This window comes from Pseudopipra pipra, chromosome 6 (genome assembly GCF_036250125.1).
Source record: "Pseudopipra pipra isolate bDixPip1 chromosome 6, bDixPip1.hap1, whole genome shotgun sequence".
Classification (NCBI taxonomy): Eukaryota; Metazoa; Chordata; class Aves; order Passeriformes; family Pipridae; genus Pseudopipra; species Pseudopipra pipra.
In genome coordinates, this window is record NC_087554.1 from 28922542 (window position 1) to 28940359 (window position 17818).

Here is a 17818-nt window from a genome sequence, read left to right on the forward strand (position 1 = left end):
GTAACACAATTATAATGTTACTAAGCAAAGAATTAATCAAAATTCCAAAGGTTTAATCAAGACAGAGATGTATATCTCAAGCCACACCCTCAAGAAATTATATTCCTTAACTTTTTAGCATCTAATGCTGAAAGTGCAAGTTCCTTCTAGTGGTACAGAGTATCAGTACTGGTGTTCTTATGTGCCATCTTCACCAGCCCTTCTATTTTATAGGTGACAACTACCTGCACAAAATGGACACTTAGGAGTTTTAGATACTAGTTTGTTGACACTAGTAGACAAACCCTGGACCATACCCATTTTCCAGCAATAATGAATATATGCTCAAAATATTAAGAGGCTTCAAACTGCTTCCATAAGGGAAGATGAGAAGAAAAGTAGATTTCAATTATGAGCAGAGGATAGGAAAAACCCAAATACTAAATATGAGTAGATTTCATGTAAGTGGTACCCAATTCTCTGTGCTAATTTAGTAGCATGAGTTGAACTACAGAGTAAAGATACAACAGAGTCAACTAGGGATTACTGTAAATGAGGAAATCAAATTCAGTCTGCTGTAAATATAACCCTTATAATCATGCTGAAGTGACAGTAATTTTTTACTCAGAAATACTCTACAAGCATAGAGTAACACAGACAGATGACAAAATTCTGTTCTTTCCATTTATACAAAACGAAAATACTACACAAATGTAGAAGCAGAGTGGGCACATGAATAGCCCAAGCTCCCATGATGAATCCAGGCTCTGGAGCTCCTGACCAACATTTCCATGTACAGATAATTAAACCACATTTCAGATTCTGGCACAGACCTTCAGAATTGGCTCTCTACTCTTTCTGGTCTGCCAGTGATTAAAATTCACCAACTTCTGAGCTTAGTCACAGTAAAGATTTTGACAAAGAAATTTTATTTGTACAGAATCCCCTTCCCTTCACAGCTTTAAATACTGGTGCAGTTCAGTGCTCTGGGATTACTCACTTCACTTGGGCCTCTGCTTGCATGAAGATGAATTCCCACTTTCTTGCAAATGCTCTCTGAAGTCTTGCTAAGTTTTCCTGACAAAAGATGAAAATAGTAAGAACAACAAATCTCTGTAATTACAACAATTACTTGAGAGCACAGTTAGCATGCTGGGTATTTATTTTATTCTTTTTTTTTTTTTAAGCTGTAACACTCAAGACATGGAAGTCAGTGTTGGTTTCAGGTCAGCTATCTTGCAGGCAAAGCAAGGCTGTAACACATCTTTTCAGGCTGCAGCCCAAAGGACCCTGTCAGGGATAAGTAATGGAGTGTGATGAAGACAGTTTGAGCTCTACTATGAAAAAAATGGACTTGTTCCCAAAAGATAACACTGAGCAGCTTTGTGAAGCTGACAACTTTTCATTTCTAAAACCAGATGGCTGCCACCTGCACATTTCCCTCTCATCCTCACTTTCCCTTCCTCATCCCACTGCTCCCTTCTCTTCAGGCTTTTGCTAAGGTGCAAAGCCAGAGCATCCCTTGCTTTGCTCAGTCCTGGTCACCGCTGAGAGCATTACATAGCTGCACAGCACTGAAGGCTGGAGACTGCCAGCATGATTCACAAAAGGAAACAGCTTGTTTGTCTGAACAGTTACTGCAAAGACTGGATCCACATGCAGTCTTGTTTTACATCTGAGGTAAGAGCTCTGGTCCAGACCCATTACAGAAAGTGTAGTGATCTGAACATTTGGATGTGGATGTGACTTCATCACAGTTCAAGGTTAAACTCGGGGCATGGCCAGAATTTCAGGCTTAAATGGCACCCCAAGTTCACATATCCACACCCGCCCCAACAAGGAGGCCTGTGAAACCATTAACTTGACACTCTTCTCCATTACAGTTGGTTTAACTATTGCAAATTTACACTGAAATTGGACACTTGTAGTTCTACTGCTGTTCTTTTTATACTTATCACCTTTATTTCAAGGAACTGCTTAGGCACATGCATTTCAATACGAAAAGAATTCTTCCTATTATTTAAATTCTTGTATAACACAAGGCATAAAGCTTGGCCCTATTACCACAAAGGCCATGTAAGAGTTCCAGTCTGTACACATGGAGGAAAACAGTTAAGTAAATGATTTATAGATTGCTGAACTATGATTTCCTTAACTGTGGCTACAAGGAAGAACTACTTGTAATTATCTGTAACACCAATTTTTGTGGGTGGTTTTTTTAATTTTGTTTTAAATTTTGTTCACGTGAGCTCCCTGGAGTAAATATGCTGAAACCAATGAAAGATCACCAATTGAAGCAATATTTGAATCATGCTTATGTTTGACCAATTATAAACAAAACTGAATGCAATTATACAAGCTTAATCATATCATCGAGACCCCTGTTCTACCTAGTATACATGGGGGTTGGGTGTTGCCTGTAAATGCTGCAAGCAGAACCTAAAAATGAGATGTCCTCTGAGATGCTTTGTAGAGATTCTCTTTCAAAGCTCCAGGTCATTGCTGATACCTATGGAGATGCATTTTCATGCTGCATCTCCAAAAATGTATACTAAATGTACAGGGCTCCTTCTCACTCCTGCAAGCTTGTTTCTCTCACTTGTGCTTAGCTTACATCTCCATTGCTGGATGTGCTTCAGCTCCCATAATGAATAGGAAGAGTCGGTGCCATTCTTATCTGAATGTCTCTAATTAAGAGAACAAAGTTTGAATGCAGAAGTAATCTCTAATTGTGCAATGCAATATTCACAAGAAAAATGAGAGACTGCCAAGATCTAATTATTTACCATCACTGGAGCACTGCTACTCTCAGTAGGCAACAATGTGCAAAAGTACTTAGCCATAGCCTCGCTGCATGTGTGTGGGAGTATGTGCGCTGCTGAACAGCCTTTTGTTGCCTTTTGATAGATCTTTAGAGCACTTACAGTTAATTGGTTGGATGTGAGCAATTTTAATGATTTTAATAATGAAATCAGTAATATGCAGAAGAGAAAACTCAGCAAAAGGACATGTAAGTGCATGCAGATTATTATATTCCTTCCTTTATGCCTGTTCAAGATTAGAACTCTTGGGAACTAGTCCACTTCCACAGTGGACTAGATAAGTGGCAATTTTTGCATGCTCTGCACTGAAAGAACCAAATGGCATGTGTATATCTCTCCACATTCACAAAAGTCCCAAAATGTAGAAGGCAAGGCATAAGGAAAAACTCTATTCTTCGGAAAAAGCCCACCCTTAAAATATATGCTATATGTTTTCACTGTAAGAAATATGACCACAGAAGTCCACTAGAACCAGCTTTGTAAACAAACCTTCCAACGAAAAACTCCAAATATGAATTTCAGCTGTTACATTGTTGAGCTAGTAAACAGAAAAAAGTCAATATGGTAGAAATAAAAGTTCAGCTGCTCAGAGTGTTACACTGCTGGTATTCAAAGAAATACACAGCCCTGCCCCTCCTGTCTCCATCTTCCCACTCCTCTTTGCCCAACCCCTGCACAGTCTGACACCTAGGTTGGGGATATTTTTATCGACAATAATTTCATATCAGAGAACACGTTCTGAATAAACTTGAGTAATACTTTTTACGTGGCATATTGTTCCAAGTCTAATATCTGAAGACTTTTGTAACTAGATGGATCATGAACAATTTAACTGGCCAATGGTGCAACTGGAAATCCACCATTTCCATGTGTTAAAATCTGCTATATAAACCATCATTTCTTAACCAGAAACAGGACACCAAGCTAAACTTCTGTGTAATTTGCCCCAATCCTGGAGAGCTGGTTATACAGCAGATGCTTTAATTTGATACACCGCAAAACCAGGGACGTTCATCAATAATGTTCCTGATGTTGTCTCCGTATCAACCTTCACACAATTCTGTCAATTAAGAAAAAGACACAGTAAAGGTTGACCCCAAGGCACAAAATGGCAGCATTCAATTGGCAAGCAAAGTCATCCCTGCAACTCCCAGCTGTAAACTCTAGCAGCAGTGTACCTACGGCTTCATAATCCGCCAGCTCCAGCCTAGCTTTGTTCTGCATGGTCCGTTTGCAAAGATAGATGGCTAAAGGGAGAAACAGAATGGAAAACAATTACAGACAGATTATTAGTACTAGATATTATAAAAAAAGAAGAAAAAAACGGTCCACAGATTGTTCATTTTCATCAGAAAGCAACATGAATCAAGGAATGAGAGGGCTGAACATGCAGTTGACATCACCCAGTAGTAATCTCAGAGGCCCTAAACATCTTGGACATCTCATTTAAAAGTGCTAAGAGCAGATGCCAGGACCTAACAAGATGTCCAAAAGAGGCACAGTTGCTTCTGGGGCTGGTAAAAGACACAGAATTAGCAACCTGCTCCTCTCAGGACTTTGGGAATACGCCTGCACTTCTTTTCTGCTTTTGTAAGAAAAAATAAAAATAAGAATGAAGGACATTAAAATGAAAACAGAAATATGGGCCAGACCCTAAAGGTATATCCTGGCATTTTTTAATATGCTCCATCCACTTATTCTACACATTTCAAACAGTTAAGAGAAGGCTTGTCACATTTCACTGTAGGCAGATGAGATGCTGCTGAAACTCATGTGGTTTTGGATTTTGAGGGTCAAGATGAGCCCAGTGCACAAGACCAAACCAGTCCCAGGTTGCCTTCTGGGAAAGCCTCACCTGGATCTGCTAAATTCACTCCATTTCCATCACAGGCTGAAACACAAGGTCCACAGCACACCCTGGGTATATAATTAGGTCTGAACTATACAAGAGTCCTAGCGCTACTCATGTAGTTCTATTCTATGCTATTTCTATAATTTTAACATTCATACAATGAGCCAGTATCATGCATGGTAACCAGAGCCAACTAGTTCATTTATATTTATACATCTCAAGGGCAGTTTTCGCTGTAAGCCCTTTATGACACCAAATAAAGTGAGAGTCAGTTGTCGCACAGTATTGTTTCATGCGAGGCAGTGACCTGCCATTAGCAGGTTAGTTCCTGTCCTGTAAGTGGACACATGCAAATAAAAAAAAGTATGAAGTGCTGCTGGGATTTGAGTTTTATTTGGGTCCACTGCTAGTTTGGGATTAATTCCTGTGAAGACTCCATCTGTACAGACCTCCGATATGCAAAGTCTGATTAGAAGCATATGTTAGAGGTTTCTGGGACAGATGCAAATCTGTTACTACAGGGCTCAGAGCTAATGCAGTTGAAGCTTGTCCAGCTGTGGGTCAGCTCATATAGGGCTTTATTTTGGGGTGTACTGCTCCAGTCAATACCACTGCAGCACAATAATCTGACTGCAAAACCAATTATTTATCTGACATTGCAGGGAAAAAAAGAAACTTCCCTTTTCACATTGTTATTCTGGTATTTACAGAATACGTATTTGGCACAGTTCACACAGCGATATATGTGTGATGACTGTAAAATCTGGAAATTATTTTGCATATACTGAACAGCATCATGTTTTCTCCAAAGCAGTTCCCTCACTGGGATAAACACGTAAGTCTCTGCTAGCTTCCCTGCAGATGAGGACTGCAAATGAACTATCCTATGACACACACCATAGCAGACTACTTCTTCACCCTAGCAAACGATTTCCAGAATCCATAATGATGATTAATTATAACCCAGGAAAGAAAAAAACCAAACTGATTATTCAGGGAGGCGTTCTAAACCAATCTTAGGTAATGAGATAAAAGAAGGACTTCCAGAAGCTTCTGTTTTATGAGTGCACACATGGATACACTTCCTCTTCCAAAGCCACACCAGGATACAATAATTAATTTTATCATTTAACTGTGAAAGAAATGCAGTTCTGGAAGAGACAGCAATATTGCATGCAGACAGCTAAAGATAACAACACTGACATATTTTCTTTATGTATTATCACTGTCTGCAGGCACTCACATGCTTAACACACCATGTTGCAGTTTATTAGCTCATAAACCATGCTTAGTCTTCTCTTTTACCCTATCATCTGCTAATCTTAAAAAATTTGGAAAAATAAGTCCGATGTCATATATCAGAGAACTTTTAACTATTTTAACTATAGGTTGCCAATAATTATATACTGGTTTATTGAGCAGTGAGACAAGTGCCCAGATGAAGTAAATTTTATTGATCAACACATCAGATTCAGCTACAGTATATTCTCCCACAAAAGCAGTATTGGTATTATTTAAGATTTCCAAGAACCAGTATTCTGCTTGCCAAAAATCCTGCTGAAATGAACAGAGCTATGGGAGAATGAAGGTAGGTAACGACAGGTAAAATTCTGGCCCCACTGAGTTCAATGGCTACAGCTCCGTGGGCTTGAGACACTCCAGGATTTCAATTCATGTATTTGAGATGAGCACATATCTGCCTCTAATGCTGCCATCTGACAACTATGTGGATGAAGGGTTTAGATGGCAAGCAGTAATTATTTTAAGGACACTTTTTCCCATCACAGACTTTCTGTACTAACTTTCTACAATGAAATAATTATACTCACCATAATCTGTGTTTTCTGGTTCCCAGCAATTTGAGGGCCAAAAGTATGGTGCCTAAGAAAAAACATAGACATTTTTGCAATTTAAGAGATGAAAAGCAATTCAAATGCAGAAAAACATTACAAGTACAAAAAGAAGAATCACAAAATCAACCACCCAGTCTCTGCCCTCAGGGGAAAACACTGCTACAGATCTCCGTATTAGTGAGGATGCTTTTCCAGAAAGGTATGACTTTTAACATTCCTCACTGCAGGTAAACAGAGATGTTGTAATACATGCATCTCTTGAGGAGAATGTCCAGTGTCCTGACAAAATTTTAGACCGTGTTGCCAGCTCATTTGAACGTGGACCTCTTATCCTCTATTCTTAAGAACCTTCTCTTTCCCCAGAAATTCACATCCTGAATTTTTATTTTTTTTAAAGCATGACAAACCTCATGGCCTTATCTTTATGCTACATAGCACTTGCTTTTTTGGAGCAGTTACCAGTATGGTTGGCAGACTACAAAACAATTTACTTTTTAATTAGAGCAGATGGCAGAGGTCAAAACTTAGCTATTTAGAGTCATTCCAAAAGCAGAAGTCCTGCTAAGCTTACTGCTTTTGTTTTCTATCCAGGTCTGCATATTGCTGTTGCTACAATTAATTACAAGATATTACTGCATGTGGCTGTATTTCAGATTTAACATAAATGAAAAATAATGTCCCAGTGATCACACAAATTACAGAACACTGCTTTGCACTACTGATGTAAGGCCACAGATGGGCATAGGACATTAAGACATAGACTATTCCTTGCACCAAAGTACAGTGAGAAAACACGGATTATTCAAATAATACAGGGTTTAATACTCCTCAATTATATATATCTTACGAACTTCAGAATATGAAGAGCTACTGTTAAAGGAGAGACTGATGTTGAGGTAAAAAGTAGCAAGATGAGAGTAGTGGAAAGGAAACGTGATTCTATCAGGTTATTTTTGCAGAAAACATCTGAGGAGGTCTGTTGCAAGAAATGACAACAAGCAAGGAATATGCAAAAGTTGTAAGAAAAGATAAGGAAAAAAGTCAACAAGCAGTCAGTTTGATGATGTGGTTTACACAGACTTAAAACAAGAAAAGGAAATTATATTATATTGAAATGTAGCTCCTAAGAGCTGCACAGGACAACTTCTTACAGTGTCATCCTTTTAAAAAAGAGAAAAATACAGCTAAATGGGCAATCAGTATTGCCCCTGCTTCTGTCACACCTTACACGACAGGAAAGCAGAACTTTCAGAAAAGAAAAGGAATTGCAATGAAAAATTTGTGTCTGAATGATGTGTGGTAACCAGAAGGTGGGGTGAGATAAGAGGAGGTCTGTGATCTCCTGGGCTTCTTTGTTCACCATGATATTGGTCACATATGATAATACAATACCAGATTAGCAGGACAGTGAGAACAAGCAGCAGCAACATCAGATGCAAAGCGCAGAACCAGCTTTTCAAATAAAAGCTAAAAAAGAGGGAAAAATGTAAAGGAGGAACAGCAGGGTGAACAGAAAAGAGGTCACAGGAAAGACAGGGGATCTGGCTGAGATCATGTAACAGAAAAACACAAATTCAGACAGCAGCATTAGGCAGTAGGACTCCAGGTTTGGACTTACCGCTTCTTCTAAAGTTATACAATCTGTCCAAAAGGAGTTGTTGCAGCACAAGCACTCAGTTATCTAAGAAGCTGACAGTGGCAGACTTTGGACAGGGCATAGAACTCAAGCACAGGATGCTTTAAAAATTCAGCAGATCTGGAGGCACAGGGACACTGAGGGATATAGATGTCCCAGTTTAGGTGACTGCCAAGGTTACACATCCTTTGTAAAGAGCCAAAGTCTCAAGCTTGCCCCCTCCCACACCAATCTGCAAGCAAGAGAGGGTAAAACTTGGAATTTTCTGCTGTGCCAAAGCTTGAATGTCCAACTCCTAAGTTTGCCCTCCATTTTGCACAGAAGAATGGCTACTCAATTCTGTGCCAGAGTTAGAGCCTGAAAGACATTTTCTTTCTCCTGGCTTAGTTCAAATCTGAGTACAACAGCCTTGAAATAACGTATCAAAAATAATCACAGGACATACCCATTAATTTATGTAAAAACTGTAGGTAAGAAAGTAGTAGAGTGTAATTTGCGATTTTAAAGCAGATCTTTTTGAAAAGACTTCATAACTTCCTAAGGCGTCTACCAAGATAGCCGCAATCCCTGGCTTCATAGACCTAGTGGTTGCTCAGGAATAAAGGGTGGGCAGTGTCAGCTGTATTACCGCCGGGACAGTGGAAGGGGCCACAAGGGAGTCAGAGGGCTCACCAACCTGAAAACGATAGAACGTCCCATCATCTTTCAGGGTAAGGACATGGTCTGAGATTGGAAAGACATAACCTTGTGCAGCAATGAGACTTCCCAAGTGTATTGCTTCCCCTGTGAAAGAGAGAAAAATGCAGGGAAGTATCAGGAAGGCGTGCACTGCACATTTCTCTGCTTTCAACAGCAGCTCTGGTGATGACTTGTGAAATCTGGTGCCCACGTGCCTCTCTGCACCCACACCCCATCCTTACTACTTCCAACCAAACCATGCAAAGCAGGAGTGCAGAATTCAGCTTTACAACACAGATGAAGCACCACTCAAAAGTTTAACTTGCTAGTTTTGCGTTCACAAAATGTCACACACTAGTTCAGCTCTAGAACATGAAATTAATTTCAAAGCACATTATCCACCACAGGTGACAGCTGACAAGAAGCCTGTTCCATCAGTGAACCTCACTTGCCTCTAACAAATCCAACAAACACCTGCAACATCAGGTCATTAGCAGGATATTTATTCATAATGACACATCCTGACACTGTAGCATTGCCACTTGTTAGAGAAAAACTGGTGCAGAGGCAAAGGAGAATACATTTCTTAGTGCTGCCAGGGCAACCTTCACCAGCACACAGGCATAGCTGCACAGATTTTCAACCAATGCCAGCTGTCAAAAGCTGCATCAACTTTCTCAGAACTGAAAAATACACATCAGCTGCTCATGCACCCCCAGGTAGATAATAAAGCTATTGTTTGCAGCTGAAATTCATATTTGGGACCTGACAGGACTCATGAGAAGGGATGTGTTTATAGGGATGTCCTGCTGGATGATACAACACTCTATCTCTGCTTTCACATGGTGACAGTAAGGCAGCAAAAAAACTGGTAGCTGACATTCTGGATTTTTTCCCTTTCCTGAAAAGAAAAAGAAACTTCTGGATCTGCAGATCTTTTTTTTCTCTTTTCTCAATAGATCATAACTGTGTCAAAATTATTTTGTTTTCTCTGAAGAGTGAACTATTTGGACTGTGCCCACACACCGATCACTCTTTATGGCTCATTATCCATTTATCTATCTGTTGATTTACCTATCTGCTGCGATAAATTGGAGGTTGTCACCTGATCCCATGACGGTGTCTGTGTCATCCTTGGCCAGCATGTCCCACCAGTCATGGCTCCCTTTCTTCTCACCATGAAAACCTGCTACTGCATTTGCCTGCTTAACCACACACATACACCAACTTCCTTTCTAACTCTGCGAACAAATTTAAAATCAATCAGTCTTCCCTAGGTAGCAACAGTTTCACAGACAAGCTAAAACTCCTACAATGATATTTCTCTGTGCTGCAATGTATACTTCATTAAGACAATGAGTCCTAACTCTTTCCCTCTTCCTTCCCTCCAATGTTTAAATCAATTGTGTTGTTTTACTGGTATTGCATACTGCAACAAAATAGTAATTATTGTCTAATAGCACACACGATATAGATGGAGTACCTGCTCCTCCTCAGCTGTGGTCACCTTACCTGTATCCTCAATGCTGAGGTTCCTCATAAGCCACTGCACAATATCAGAACCTTAACAAACAAAGAAGAAAGCATTAAACAACTAGACCACAGGGTTTGAGAGGCCTAGAGAAAGATAACACTGAGATAGATACAACAGAACTGACGTGAACTTTACTCCATTTTCTTTTTTATCTCCACTGAGGCTGCAGAATGTTTTTCCTTCTTGTGCTACACTGCAATTACATGGTTATGTAATAAGTCCCAAGAAGTTTTCTGTGTGATAGAAAACTTAACATAAATTAAGTCAGATATTACTCTAGTGGTTCCATGTAACTTGTCTCCCATTTGCTTCTCTCTCACCTCAGCATACAGTTACATTTATGCAAGCACTAGTTAGAAAGGAGATGAAGGAGCTTTTACTGGTACCTCACACATGTAATATACAAAACTGAAACATCACTCAAAAAAAGACAGAGGAGGGTCTTGCTCATGCCAGAGACAAGCAATGTCTTGGAGAAGGAAGTGGTATTCAGAGTGCCTGTAACCAAGGGACTGTCACCTGCTAGTGATCACACAAGCTGATTGGTGGCCAGGAGCAGAGAAGTGAGTCTTTAGGGTCCATCAGGTAATTCATTAGGTTTTCAGGGCCCACCAAGTATTATGAAAGTTGTTGCTACCTTATAAAGAGCATCAAGTTCTCTAGGATTAATCCTCTACATGTATGCAGCCTCTCTGTTGCTTGCATGAAAATGATACAAGTGGAAAACTTATCACTGTTCAGTAGAAGCCAAGGCCTGTTATCAAAATACAATGTGACAGGGCAGCAAAATTTAGTTAAATCACATATTCAGAAAGTTAAGCTTAAAATGAAACATAATGGTCTGTACAAGCCAGCTGACTTGAGTTGTCCAAAATCAAAGGCAATCAGCAAAGACACTTGGAGGCAATTTAGCAAGTCCATACCAAGTTACAACAGTGTGCAGCACAACCTAATGATGCCATGTCTGGGTGCAGACATAACACCAAGCCCTTCTCAGCATACAGTCAATTTACTGAGAAATATTTGCATTCACATACAGTGGACTAATAGCTTCAGTAATATTCTACAGAATCATAGACTTGCCTGGACTGGAAGCACTGTAAAAATAACCAGTTCACATTCCCCTGCCATGGACAGGGATGACACCCACTAGACCAGGTTGCTCAAAGCCCTGTCTAACCTGGCCCGAACACTTCCATAGATGGGGAACCCACAACTTCTCTGGGCAACCTGTTCCACTGCCTCATCACCTTCATTGTAAAAAAATTCTTTACACCTAGTCCTAATTACCATTACCCCTTGTCCTAATTACCATTACCCCTTGTCCTATCACTATCTGCCCATGTAAAAAGTTGCTCTCCCTCTCTTTTATAAGCCCCACCGTAAGTACTGGAACGCTGCAATAAGGTCTCCTTGGAACCTTCTCCAGGCTGAACAGTTCCACCTCTCTCAGCCTGTTGTCACAGCTCTGGTCAGCTCCTCTGTCCCTAAGGACAGTTTCCCAGGGGATCTCATCCACTAATATTTTAAACAGCTGGAATTTTGTTCTTCTGAAGTTTAAGGTCCTGATGTTGCTCTTTGCCATTGTTGCTTGGGATCACAAACTAAACCAGGGTATGGACAGTACAGCCCATGCAGCCTCCAATCTTACCCTCCTTAATGAGCTGTGCTATGTTTTGTGATGTATCAGTTGAAGACAGCATACAAAAAGAACTGACCAACCATATGAATCACAGAATCACAGAATATGCTGAGCTGGAAGGGACCCACAAGGATCTTCAGGTCCAATCCTTAGTCCTGCACAGGATCATCCCCAAGAGTCACATCATGTGCCTGAGAACATTGTCCAAACAGTTCTTGAACTGTGGCAGGCTTGGCACCGTGACACTTCCCTGGGGAACCTGTTCCAGTGCCCAAACACCCTCTGAGTGAAGAACCTTTTTCTAATATCCAACTTAAACTTTCCCTGACACAACTTCAGGCCCTTCCCTCGGGTCCTGTCACTGGTCACCATAGAGAAGAGATCAGTGCCTGCCCCTCTGATTCTCCTCAGGAGAAAGTTGTAACTGCAGTGAAGTGTCCCCTCAGTCTCTTCTTCTCAAGGACGAACACACCACATGACCTCAGCTGCTCCTCATATGTCTTCCCCTCAAAGCCCTTCACCATCTTTGCTGCCCTCCTGTGGACGCTCTCTAAGAGTTTTGTATCCTTACATTGTAGTGCCCAAAACTGCACACAATATTCAAGGTGAGGCTGCCCCAGTGCAGAGCAGAGTGGGACAATCCCCTCCCTCGACCAGCTGTCGATGCTTTGCCTGAGGCCCCCCTGGACACAGTTGGCCCTCCTGGCTGCCAGGGCACTGCTGACTCATATTCAACTTGCCATCGACCATCAACCTCATTCCCCCCTCTGTATGTACATCCAGGGTTGCCCCATCCCAGATGCAGAATCTGGCACTTTCCGTTGCTGAACTTCACATGGTTGGTGTTTGCCCAGTCCTCTAATTTGTCGAGGTCTCTCTGCAGAGCCTCCCTGCCTTTGAGGGAGTCAACAGCTCCTCACAGTTTCGTGTTGCCTGCAAACTTGCTATAGTTCAGGCTTACTAAAATCCCAGAGGAACTTATTTGCATGGAGCACTTCTGAGCTCAGATGTGGACAAGACTATCCTATGCCCTCAGCAAACCTTAAATACAATAAAGGAGTCACAATTACAATGTGCCACAAGAGAGACAACAGGCACTGCTAGTGTCCCAAGTCCCTGCAATTATTTGCAGGTCTGACTAACTCTACAGGTGAAATTCCCCCAAAAAAGTATGGGCTCTACCACAAACAGAAGGGGATAGCAGCTCCTGCTCCCCTGACAATATAAGTAGACCGACAACACTACAAGGAGCACCAGTAAACCCTCTTCAGTCAGGCTTCAGCAGCAAGCAGGATATGGATCTGACCTCCCCCAACCCCCACGCAAGGCAGTGAAACAACCTATCTGTTCCCTGCAGACAACCAGCAGAGCTCCTGGTGATAAGGGAAGCATCTGATTTCATTTAAGTACTGGGCAAACAGATGTGAGCAAGAAGCAGCAGCTGGGCATTGTCTCAATCTGTCTTTAAGGTATCAATGAACCAGACACTAAAGGACCAACCTCACAAGCTTGTATTCTCAGCAATATGGTCATTCTCCACACCTGCTAACTCCGCCTAGGAGCAATTTCAGTTGCCATTATATTATCTGGAAAGTTATTCCGGAAGATTTTTTTTTATTTTTTTTTTTTTACAGATTGAACTGTTCTTGTAACTTCAGAGCCTAAGTTTGTTAATGTGCAATTTATATGCATTTTATATCATACCTGCATTATCATTGAAGAAAAAGAATTATTCTTCTTCCTTGACAGTTTCTCCTGAATGTTTCTACAGTGGGCTAACACTTTTGTCTCCCTATCTCCATTTCACTAAACCAACCGAACTCTTGTAATGTCTCTCAAGATGGTCTCCCCCTCTACTTTACCATTCAGCAACTTTTCAAATTTAAATCTGTTTCTTTGCACTGGGGTCACCAGAACTGCAGAACATCCGACCAATGCCTCTGGCAATGGTGCCAGCACTTCCTTGTCTCTACTGAAACCACCTTGCCAGATGCATCCTGAGGTCACGTCATTTTTTTGTGAACAATAAATTTATTCAGAAAAATACATATGAGGCGTCCAAAACTATCTGCTAACTGAGAACATATCTAGTGAACACTGGTAGCTGAATAACATATGGGGAATGTGTTTAGAGCCAGCAAATGCTGTTTTGACAAGTTTGTTAATAAAGTATTCTATTTAATAAACATGAATGTTCCCTTTCACCTTTTACAAAACAAAACTATTTTAAAGACAGAACACAGCAGTTCTGGTTAGAAAACTAATTCAAGAAGACTCAAACTGAAGTGCTTCTGTATTGTTAGAAACAAAACCTCACAAAACACTGTCTTGATTCAAGTGAAACTGGAATCTTTCCTGGATTTTCAGTTCATCCCCCCAAATAAAAAGGCCACTATTTCTCCTGATTTTGGTCTCAGGTTACAGCTTTGTAGTGATCTCTTAGGCATTGTATTGCCAAGTGATTTGACAGCTGATACCTGAAAAACATTTGGAATGTTACACTGATTTGCTCAAGGGAGGTGAAGAACATTTTCCATGATCCCTTTCCAGATGTATAGGAATACTTAATGCAGGATTAAGTCCCACTCCATTTTTACAGAGAATGACCATGTCCCCAGCTCTAGGCTGCTTTTCAGGAACCTATTCAATTTCCATCAAACTACAATATAAAATTCAAGTAACACTGAAAGCTGGTTCCCCAGTCTTTCTTGCCCATTAAGAAGAGTTTAAAAGGGGCAAGTAAGCTGAAGGTACGATTCAAACACAACTCCTGTGATCAGTCACTCAAGAATATAAGCAGCACTTAAGATCAGGAATTTTAATTTGTCTCTGTTAAAAACATGAAGTCATTCCTGAATATTGCCAAGAGCCTGGAAGATGTTATAGCTGTTCTCCAGTTGTCCTGAGGCAGACAGATTATCTTTCTGCTGAGTTTGCTGAACCATTATTTATCACCTGCCAAGACTCATTACTCACCCTTGGGACAATGACAAGTCTTTCCTTCCTCTGTTAATTACTGTCATCATTAATAGCCATGTCACTAATTAATATTCAATCATAATGAAAACTCTTTACTGTCATCTCCCATAACACCTCCAATTTTTAGGGTTACCCTTACACATTGGCTCTGCCTCTGCTTGTGGAAGTTTCTACCACTGAAACCTACTTTTGCCCACTAAGAAATACTACTTATGCTCTTCAACAAATGAGAAAATTCAGATTTATCCTTATAAGACATGGTGAAGACTTGAGTGATTCCTTTACAAGACTCCTCTGTCAGACCAAGATACAAATACCTTGGTCTGCAAGTTTTCCGGAAAACATAATTTTAACCTCTCCTGTAGATTAAAAGCCCAGTGGACAGTCCTCACCTTCCCCCTCCCCAAAAATTTTCTGTTTCTCAGATTTCACATTTCTCAAACTCTTTCAGAGGACACCCAAGGGAAACCCTTGACTCTGACATGTTTCCATTATACAGTAACAGGGCATCTGAAATCTTCTGATAACAAATAGTTGAGTGTGTTTTCATAATAGGAAGTATTGCTGGATCCAGTTAGAGGAATGGCTTCCATCTTCTCTGTGCTCCTCGCTATACATCTACATTTCCTCTGAGTCAGAATGCTCAGTTCAAGGATAGTCAATAGCCTATGAATATCTATTTCCTTCTCACATATAATGAAACATATCTTTTTGACTTATGCTCTTCTTTGAAGCTGAAGTAGATCAAGTTGCTTCATACCAACAGAATAGCTGTATTTTCATGCACAAACAGATTCACAATGATCATTTATCCAGCTATGTGTTTAGAGACAGACTAGCAGTTTTATATTTCTTGCTGTTTTCTCCATTTTATCTTCAGTCTCAGTGACTCCATAACAGTAGCTAGTGTTCTAAGGTGGCCATTGCCTGTCGACATGACAAATGAGTGGTCAGCCACTGAAAGATAAATTAAATGAAGTTCACAAGGTGTGAGGCCATTGGCAAGATGCAGCTGATGAGGTGAGTCACCACCACTGTATTTGGTATCTTGTCTATTCAACCCATGTTGTTCTACCTCTTCCAGAAAATGCATCTTCCGCATGCTGTGTGAAACGGCAAAGGCAGACAGAACAACATACCCTCCTCCAGCAATTTCTGAAGATATGCTGCCCGGAGCGGAGACTGTACCTCTGTCTCTGAGCAAAGGAGCCAGAAACACTGGATCTGCTTGTCATCCAATGGACTAAGCATGTCCCTGACAAGGCCTACACCTGTACACATGCATATGTATACAAACAAAAAATAGAAGAATATTTCTGAGACTTCAGCAAATGTGTGCATTTTTACATTTCTTTTTAGGCCTGATAAGACAACTGCCTTTTTTTTTTTCTGTGTCCTGACAGAGCTGACAAGCGCTGACACGTGGAACTCCACAGGGATTTGACATGGGACATCTCGTGTGGCCAGCTGTGGCATTGGAGACCAAGGACTAAAGTTTGTCCTTTCTCATGGTATTGGGTAAGCTAAGGCCTGATCTCTGGATGCCATCCAGTAACTACAGCTGATGAGGTGGAATACTTTGGATCTCAGATTGCTCACAGCCTTACACGGCAGGGACAAATACTAACACTGAAGAAAGCAAGGTCTTAAAAAATTTAAAAATATCATCCAATCATAACATAAAAGAATTTGTCATATATACATGTCTACAGAAGGAGACATAAGATTGCTTGATTATTTCCTGTCTTTTTCCAGTGTTACTGTAACTCTAATATTTTCTGAACATATTTTAATGATTTTAAACAAAGTAGTAAATACTTTTTCATGGCAGGTGAGGGTTTTTTTGTGGTCTGACTGAGGTCGGGGTTTTTTTGTTTTCTTGTTTGTTTTTTTTCCCAAAACAAAACCTGAAAATTTGAATTGTTCAGCTCCCTTTTAGACCTTTACTATACATGCCATGACACATTCCACGGGCAAACAAGCCACGTGCCTGGTCTCTGTTGTCAATCATCTCCAAACTCAGGGTCCCGACAGTCTTTTGATGAAGGGGTGAAAATATGTCCTGTCACTTCATTCTTGAAAATAGATGAACTCATTTTAGCACCAAATTTTCCAAACAATTTGCTCCCGAACTCAGAGCAATCTTTAAATATATCTATCAGAAAAGCAAGACAGGAGAAAAAAAATCACAAGCAGCTGAAATGACATAAGAATACATTCATAGGTGTATGAGAAGAGACTTAAGCTGCTTTTTGTGCTGCCAATCACAGCAATCACACTATTTAATGAAAATAATGTATTTGAGTCCTTCCCCAAACAGCTCTGAGTCCTTGGTAAATCCACAGCAGAAAGGTTAATTATCCCCACTTTTAGCACTGTGCTTGCAAAAATAAACAAATGAACACCACCCATGATAAAGGGCAAAACAATTTCATACAAAATTTCTCAAGGCCCCCAGCACTCCATGCTACAATTTTTCTTACACAGAGCTCCCCACTGACTCCCACCGTGATTTCAGCTAGGTTGGAAGTACAGACTACTGCTCACAGTAGGGATTATTTTTATGGTAGGGAAAAAAAAGAAAGAAATATCTATGTCTCTCTCTGGTATTCTGTTACAAGTATTGGGGAAGCACTTTTTAAAATTTACGTACAATGAGTACATAAATAAATACGAATGCCAACTAAAAAAATATCTCAGCAGTTGATTCAGAAAATGTGGTAATTGCAGCTCTCCTCCAGCATGTGGTAATTGCACCACTCAGTGTCAGCAAGGAGCATCATCAAAGCTACAACAGCTTAAGGAGCATCATCAAAGCTACAACAGCTCAGAGCTTCTAGCAA

General features: G+C 40.5%; 1 protein-coding gene across 8 annotated transcripts in view; it reads right to left on the reverse strand.

Moving 5' to 3' along the window:
• The window catches only part of RGS6 (regulator of G protein signaling 6), a 266585-nt gene that overhangs the window by 67052 nt on the left and 181715 nt on the right, over positions 1-17818 (reverse strand). For all 8 annotated transcript variants that reach the window (XM_064658242.1, XM_064658239.1, XM_064658243.1 and 5 more), the window contains 5 exons: positions 10333-10383; positions 8819-8925; positions 6483-6534; positions 3984-4048; positions 980-1056 (listed from right to left, as the gene is read on the reverse strand). In XM_064658242.1, the coding sequence (XP_064514312.1) occupies positions 980-1056; positions 3984-4048; positions 6483-6534; positions 8819-8925; positions 10333-10383 (352 nt within the window). The remainder of the gene's footprint in view (positions 1-979; positions 1057-3983; positions 4049-6482; positions 6535-8818; positions 8926-10332; positions 10384-17818) is intronic.